The following is a 9,313-nucleotide window of genomic DNA, read 5'->3' as shown; positions in this document are numbered from 1 at the left end:
TGTGTTGATACTTTTAATACCCTATTAATATCCCCTCTTGTTCTGTCTTGTGTTAATGCCACATCACCCCTCCCACCTCACTCAAATGTAGATATAAAATCAGAGATACGTAAGTTCTAATCAGTTGTGTATTTGTGAAGTCTTTGAAAATGTAATAAGTTTTACGAAACGCGCCCGTGTCGCGTCAGACTAGAAATAAAAATGAATTTTGGAGAAGTGATTTTTGATTTACCTCCAACAGTGAAGCGTAATGTACGAAAGATTGAGAAAATTCGTGTTAGAATTATTAATCTTACTTTTTCGGTCATATTTAATAATATATGTCTACAGGAAAGACTGCTACCAAAATATACTAATATATATATATATATATATATATATATATATATATATATATATATATATATATATATATATATATATATATATATATATATATAAAACAAGCCTGAAAAAACCAGGCATACATGCAACTGAAAACTCACACTCCAGAAGGGACTCGAACCCATACTGCCAGGAGCACTATGCAACTGGTGTACAGGGCACCTTATGCACTCGACCATCACGACCGGACAAAGCTGATGGTACCCGAGGCTATATCCCCATCAGCCCACGGGCAGTCTGATGGTAATCTTGGGCATAGTATTTTATCAAATCACCTCATTCATGGGGGCACACGTGAGGAACACAAATGCGAACAAGCCTGAATGATCTCCAGGCATACATGCAACTGAAAACTCACACCCCAGAAGTGACTAGAACCCATACTGCCTGTAGCACTTTGCAACTGGTGTACAGGGCTCCTTATCCACTCGACCATCATGACCAGACAAAGCTGATGGTAGCCGAGGCTATATCCGCATCAGAGTGCCGGCGGGCTGATGGGAATATAGCCTCGGCTACCATCAGCTTTGTCCGGTTGTGATGGTCGAGTGGATAAGGTGTCCTGTACACCAGTTGCATAGTGCACCTGGCAGTGCTAATCGCCTGGAAAGAGATGTTGTTGACTTGCCTATATACTGAGTTCTTTGGGGCTTACAGTCCCCAAGAAGACAACAACATTTCTTTCCAGGCGATTAACAATGCATAAGCAACAGGGCTCCATTAAGGAACATATAATCTCTTCCCACAACCAGAGAAGTTTTAACAAACAACACAGAAATCATTGATAGATACAGCGATAGCAGGCGGCTTGACATCTGCGAGGCACTACACATCAAAAAGTCAACACCAGCAATCAACAGCCAGTTAATGCACAACTATATTCTACCCACTTCAAGACTCCGTACCAATATAGAAGCATCAAGCGGAAGTATGGGCCAATAGGCCCTTTGCAGTTACTTCCATTCTTAAGCTCTCATATATTAAATTAATACCTATTGTTTCGTGTTCTGTCTTGTGTTTGTCACAAGTTTGTTCACCTCATCCAAAATTGTTGTACCATATCACCTCACCCAAATGCGAGTAAAAATATAGAAGCAAATGGCGTGTTTATCGGTTATAGTTGTGTGTGTAAACTAAAGTCTTTGAAAATATAATAGATAAATACGAAACGCGTTCAGGCGTCGCGTGAGACTTGAAATAAAAATGAATTTTGGAGAATTGATTTTTCAATTACCATCGACAGTAAAAAGAAACAGTAAATATTGGGAAAATTCGTGTTAGAATTATTAATCTTACTCTTTCGATTATATTTAACAACATATGTTTACAAGAAAGACTACTACAAAAATATACTAATATTTATATATATATCATATATATATATCGAGGCTCCCTCTTCATATATATATCGAGGCGCACCTAGAGGGTAACACTCCCCCTTCTCGTCAATGTCATAATCAGCTGAGCCGCGCCCTTCTCGCCGTGTGAACGTTTATTGCTTGTTTTCCTAGTGGCACGCGCTTTGTTTCTTTAAATTCGCATGAATATATATATATATATATATATATATATATATATATATATATATATTAATAGCAGTATATATTTTTATCATTAATTTTTTCCTTAATTTTACCCTGATGTGCAAGTATTTTGGGCAGCGTCACTCATCTTTTGAATGAATATACCGCTGTAGTGCAGTATTGGGTAACATTACTCATCCTCTTAGTGAACATTCTACTATAACAGCATGTGCAATACTTGTCACATGTAGCCAGACACAGTTATGTTATAACTGTCACAAATACCCATATACACTGTCGGGGTTCACCGTAAGAGGGGCGAGTAACAGTATACCCAAGGTCACTCACCGTAGCCCTGCGGGTCTTCACTCTATCCTCGCAGCGCCACTGTACGCCAGGAGAGTATCCCAGTCAATCCCAACCGGCCTCTGATCGAGAATGAGTGAGAACACAGCTTGTTCTCTTTACAGCATGTGTGCCCGCCCCGACACTAGGCTCTACTACTAACCACAAGGTCGCCAACTGGTGTTTCCCGTGTCCAGTAACACATCAGTGGTTTTGTTGAATTGTGGTAGCAGTGGCAAGAACACACTCAATAGATCTGATATCAGGCAGGTATTTATTTCTATCACTCTATTTCCTTTCATGTATTATATAGCCACAAGAAATATGGAGGGGATGATATAAACACCAAGGTTTTTTGTGTTTTACTTAAAATTATTCAAAGTATTATATCCGTATCCATCAACAGTCAAGTACACTGCAGAAATTCACTCCCTCTTCATATATATATCGAGGCACACCTAGAGGGTAACACTCCCCCTTCTCGTCAATGTCATAATCAGCTGAGCCGCGCCCTTCTCGCCGTTTGAACGTTTATTGCTTGTTTTCCTAGTGTCACGCGCTTTGTTTCTTTAAATTCGCATGAATCACTATATTTGTCATCAACACAATACTTCTATAATGGCAAATAGAACGCAATGAATCACCACACTGAACTCAAGTTCAATAACTCATTCCTACAGCACTTAACGTGATATTTCACTGTACTAGAGTAATGCACTGTACTTAATAATAATTACAATGAATGCACTTAACCATGGTACTGTTCTTAGATTCAGTAATTCCTCTCGTAGGCGATAACACAATTAATCATTGCACACATGAATGATTATTCAATACACAAGCATAGACATATATATATATATATATATATATATATATATATATATATATATATATATATATATATATATATATATATATATATATATATATATATATATATATATATATATATATATATATTTAAGGCACAACTCTCCTAAACACGAGAGTGAAGTATACAACTTTAGAACACTTTCCCACCAGGAGACTCGAACCCAAGCCAGCACAAAAGCCTTCCAGCAACTGGCATAACAGGTACGCCTTAACCCTTTTGTGGTGGAGCGGGTTAAGGTGTACCTGTTATGCCAGTTGCTGGAAGGCTTCTGTGCTGGCTAGGGTTCGAGTCTCCTGGTGGGAAAGTGTTCTAAAGTTATATATATATATATATATATATATATATATATATATATATATATATATATATATATATATATATATATATATATAGAGCACAGAAGCCTTCCAGCAACTGGCATAACAGGAACGCCTTAACCCGCTCCACCACCCGCTCAGACCCTTAAAAGAGATGGTAATTTCGGAGTATTTAAATACCCCAAAGATCAACACCTCCCAAGAGCACCAGAGCAAGTGAGGGGTCATTTATACGTTAATTTCATCAAGTCCCTGTTAATATGGGAAGACACAGTGTCTCTGCTTAAGGCACAACTCTCCTAAACACGAGAGTTAAGTATACAAATATATATATATATATATATATATATATATATATATATATATATATATATATATATATATATATATATATATATATATATGTCGTACCTAGTAGCCAGAACGCACTTCTCAGCCTACTATGCAAGGCCCGATTTGCCTAATAAGCCAAGTTTTCATGAATTAATTGTTTTTCGACTACCTAACCTAACCTAACCTAACTTTTTCTGCCACCTAACCTAACCTAACATATTAAGATAGGTTAGGTTAGGTTAGGTAGGGTTGGTTAGGTTCGGTCATATATCTACGGCAATTTTAGCTCCAATAAAAAAAAATTGACCTCGTACATAATGAAATGGGTAGCTTTATCATTTCATAAGAAAAAAATTAGAGAAAATATATTAATTCATGAAAACTTTGTTTATTAGGCAAAACGGGCCTTGCATAGTTGGCTGAGAAGTGCGTTCTGTCTACTAGGTACGACATATATATATATATATATATATATATATATATATATATATATATATATATATATATATATATATATATATATATATATATATATATATATATATATATATGTCGTACCTAATAGCCAGAACGCACTTCTCAGCCTACTATGCAAGGCCCGATTTGCCTAATGAGCCAATTTTTCATGAATTAATTGTTTTTCGACTACCTAACCTACCTAACCTAACCTAACCTAACTTTTTCGGCTACCTAACCTAACCTAACCTATAAAGATAGGTTAGGTTAGTTTAGGTAGGGTTGGTTATGTTCGGTCATATATCTACATTAATTTTAACTCCAATAAAAAAAAATTGACCTCATACATAATGAAATGAGTAGCTTTATCTTTTCACAAGAAAAAAAAATAGAGAAAATATATTAATTCATGAAAACTTGGCTTATTAGGCAAATCGGGCCTTGCATAGTAGGCTGAGAAGTGCGTTCTGGCTACTAGGTACGACATATATATATATATATATATATATATATATATATATATATATATATATATATATATATATATATATATATATATATACATATATATATATATATATATAGATAAATCATAGACATCAATAATAGTAATAATATAGTTACTGGGCACGTAGCCTAACACCAAATACTGGCACATTTATATATATATATATATATATTCTCTCACTAAATGATCATATTAAAGTCTCGTGAACGACATTATCAACACAGTATATTCATCAATTACTCCGGGTGCCTGCACACACCAATAATAATAAATACCGTGAGTGCTCTATGTAGCCCCACTGCACACTGGTGCCTTACTGTGACATAGGTGAGCCTTGCTCACGACATACAAAATACTCTGGCTAAATAATATAGCTGACTAAAGGGGAACTGGGAGGGAAACTAGAATCACCTACTTCCACCTATCCTCCGGTGAGAGTTGAGTTGTAGCTCCTGGTCCAGGCTCCTGCCTCGTGTAGGGAACGCCCCCACACACACCCTGTCGTGTCCTCCAGGCACTCAATCAACGTCCCAAAATAAACGCGTCGTCTCCGTGTTCTGTCCTCCGCGGGTTCCTGCTCCTCCTCCACGTCTTGTAGGGTTGGAGTCGGTCTCCCGGCCGTCAACTTCTCCTCCCAACTACGGCTGCCTGCCTACGTCTCGGCTGCAGTCGTTCGGATTCCCAATTAGTGTCTTCTTTCCCTGCTTCCCAGTGGATTGGCCCAGCCGCTACGTCGTCACTGTGAAGCTATCAGACGTCCCAGACGATACTGCCTAGACTTCACCTGCACAGCACCCGACCCTGGAGCACTTGATGCTCAATATTCCGTCAATTCCCTCTTCGGTCCACACATGGAATGAAGGAAGACCTCCCGGCGTACTGGCAGACTACAGTTGACGCGTAAGATCCACGGGAGTGGCGTATTATTGCCAGATTGACAGGATCAACCTTCACACATCCGTCCACCTTGACGTGTCGTGTCAGACTGATTCCCTCCGGAGGATTGGCCCAGCCACTATGTCATCAAAGTGAAGCTATCAGATGTCCCAGACGATACTGCCTAGACTTCACCTGCACAGCACCCGATCCTGGAGCACTTGTTGCTCAGTATTCTGTCAATTCCTTCTTTGGTCCACACATGGAATGAAGGAAGACCCCACAGGTGCCGGCAGACCACGGGTGATGCGTAAATCCTCCGGAGACGGGGTAAACCGTCCAACTGACGGGACCCCCCCACAGCGCACGTCTGACCTCCTTGACGTGCTGTCTTAGACTGATGGCGCCGCCGTGGCGCTCTGACCGGACCCCCCTTCCTTCGTGACGTCATATTCGTCATGGGAAGTTTTCATTGGTTCCCTGTGCCACATCGCTGTCGGTGACCAATCTGGTGCCACTGAGGTCACACAGTTTTGGCGGCAAAACAGAGTAGCCAGCGCCATATTGGCTTCCTAAAGGGCCTATACCACAGCCCAAAATACTCTTCTTTTACAAATTTCTCGATACCTCGAGAACACTACACTCTCCCACATATATCAAACTGATGCCTGCGACGTAGAGAACGCTCGGGTAAAGTGGACATGACTCTTACAGCAGGCGTGGGAGAAATATAAGGGGGGGAACACCGTCACAACACATTTATTTTTCCTATTCTTGTGACATTTTAATCTCCAAATCTGACAACAATGATGCGCGTAAATTCTTTCTTTCACGCATCAATGTTAATTCATATATTAAAATATTTCTCGTCTGTTCTGCGTTAATTCGGTGGTATATAAAAAAAAATAAAAAAAAATAAAAAATTTTGATAGCTTCACTTATATTATTTCATTTGGTTTCTAAGTGTACCTCTGTTAATGTGTTTTGTTTTGCAAATAATTACTATTTATCGGTTACTGCTACTTCGCCTCCTCCCCCATTTGTTAATTCGGACTGACACAGTTTATAACTCAATATGATTGCCGGCAATTAGTTCTATGTAGCCTAACTGTAATAGTTTACCTCTAGTATAGAGTGATGTTGCTGTGATCTTGCACAGGGTCATCGCATCCCAGCCGGGACGATGATGATGAACAACCTGTACAGCATCCACATGGACCCGGGTTACTGGGGTGACCCGGAGACCTTCCGGCCGGAGCGCTTCATCAACGCCGACGGCTCCCTCCGCAGAGAGGAGCGCTTGATACCCTTCGGCAAAGGTAAATATTTACATTTTCCTTTAGGACACAATAATTTGCCTTGCTTGGAAGTGTATAAACTTCCCTGACATGAGTTGTTACTATACAATATATATAGGATATATATATTATTAATATAGAGCCGTACAAATATCACATCTTCATACCAGCAGGGAGGGACTAAGCTGTAGAATTCTTCTTGGAAAATATTTATGTTTTATCTATCGTTTCCCTCTGACCTTTGCATAGCTGTGTGTTTCACACTTTATCCCTCACACTACCTGTGTTGATCAGGTCGGCGAGTGTGTCTGGGAGAGTCTCTGGCCAGGATGACAACGTTTCTGCTGTTCACGGCCCTCCTGCAGCACTTCACCTTCGTCCTGGACCCCGCCGTCCCAGTCCCCAGCACGGAGGGCATATGTGGCATCACGCTCGGACCTCCAGCCTTCAAGGTCTTCGCCAAAGCCCGGTTCTAAAGACCACTGTCCAGTCTGCAGACTTCAAGGTCTTCGCCAAAGCCAAAGACCACTGTCAAGAGTTCAAGGTCAAATGAGAAGTCCACAGCCAAGTCCCCTGGTGTTATATATTCTAAAACAAATTAAATATTCATATCAAATAACGTTCAATGTGTTAAGACCTGAAAGAGGCTGTTTAGAATATCAATTTACTTACTGTCATTGGAAATGTTATTTTTACATGAAAAAGCATTGCAGTGTTAATTAAATTTAATTATTATATATTTTTAATATTTTATACCATATACCGATTTCGGTTATTTTGCAAAGAGCACATTTTTTATATGTTTATGAATTTAACTATTACATCTAATGAAACCAAATCTAATAACACTTACTTGAGCAAATATATGAGTTTTAAACATTCGCCACATTAAGCACGCACAAACAAATGCCAATCGCTTACTCCAACACACACCTTTACCAACATACAGCACTTCAAAACACACCTTTACCACAACACTGCACTTCAAAACACACTTCTACCACCATACTGCACTTCAAAACACACCTTTACCACCGTACCCAACTTCAAAACAGACCTTTACCACCATACTGCACTGCAAAACAAACCTTTACCACATTCTACACTTCAAAACAGACCTTTACCACCATACTGCACTCTAAATCACACCTTTATAACCATACTGCAGTTCAAAACATACCTTTACTACTATACTGCACTTTAAAACACACCTCTGCCACCATACTGCACTTTAAAACACATCTTTACCACCATACCACACTTCAAAACAGACCTTTACCACCATACTGCACTTTAAAACACACCTTTACCACCGTACCCAACTTCAAAACAGACCTTTACCACCATACTGCACTGCAAAACAAACCTTTACCACATACTACACTTCAAAACAGACCTTTACCACCATACTGCACTCTAAATCACAATTTTATAACCATACTGCAGTTCAAAACATACCTTTACTACTATACTGCACTTTAAAACACACCTCTGCCACCATACTGCACTTTAAAACACATCTTTACCACCATACCACACTTCAAAACAGACCTTTACCACCATACTGCACTTTAAAACACACCTTTACCACCGTACCCAACTTCAAAACAGACCTTTACCACCATACTGCACTGCAAAACAAACCTTTACCACATACTACACTTCAAAACAGACCTTTACCACCATACTGCACTCTAAATCACAATTTTATAACCATACTGCAGTTCAAAACATACCTTTACTACTATACTGCACTTTAAAACACACCTCTGCCACCATACTGCACTTTAAAACACATCTTTACCACCATACCACACTTCAAAACAGACCTTTACCACCATACTGCACTTTAAAACACACCTTTACCACCGTACCCAACTTCAAAACACACCTCTGCCACCATACTGCACTTTAAAACACATCTTTACCACCATACCACGCTTCAAAACACACCTTTACCACCATACTGCATTTCAAAACACACACTTACCACCATACCGCACTTTAAAACACACCTTTGCCACCATACTGCACTTTAAAACTCACCTTTACCACCACATTGCAGTTGAAAACAGACGTTTACCACTATACTGCACTTTAAAACCCACCTTTACCACCATACTGCACTTTAAAACTCACCTTTACTACTATACTGCACTTTAAAACACATCTTTACCACCATACCATACTTCAAAACGCACCTTTACCATCATACTGCATTTCAAAACACACACTTACCACCATACTGCACTTCAAAACACATCTTTACCACCAAACTGTACTTTAAAATACAAATTTACACTCCATACTACACTTTAAAACAAACTATTACCACCATAACGCACATTAAAACGCCAACACGGTGCTCAGGTACAACTTCAATAGACTGCTCAAAT

General features: G+C 39.2%; 1 protein-coding gene across 1 annotated transcript in view; it reads left to right on the top strand.

Moving 5' to 3' along the window:
• Positions 1 to 7,654, top strand: part of LOC123767222 (methyl farnesoate epoxidase) — a 211,364-nt gene extending 203,710 nt beyond the window's left edge. The window contains exons 10-11 of the mRNA XM_069304726.1: positions 6,779 to 6,938; positions 7,212 to 7,654. Coding sequence (XP_069160827.1) covers positions 6,779 to 6,938; positions 7,212 to 7,393 — 342 coding nt within the window. The 3' untranslated portion in view covers positions 7,394 to 7,654. The remainder of the gene's footprint in view (positions 1 to 6,778; positions 6,939 to 7,211) is intronic.
• The last annotated feature ends 1,659 nt before the right edge of the window (positions 7,655 to 9,313 follow it).

The sequence above is a fragment of the Procambarus clarkii genome, chromosome 53 (assembly GCF_040958095.1).
Source record: "Procambarus clarkii isolate CNS0578487 chromosome 53, FALCON_Pclarkii_2.0, whole genome shotgun sequence".
NCBI lineage: Eukaryota > Metazoa > Arthropoda > Malacostraca > Decapoda > Cambaridae > Procambarus > Procambarus clarkii.
This window is presented reverse-complemented; position numbering and strand designations above follow the sequence as displayed.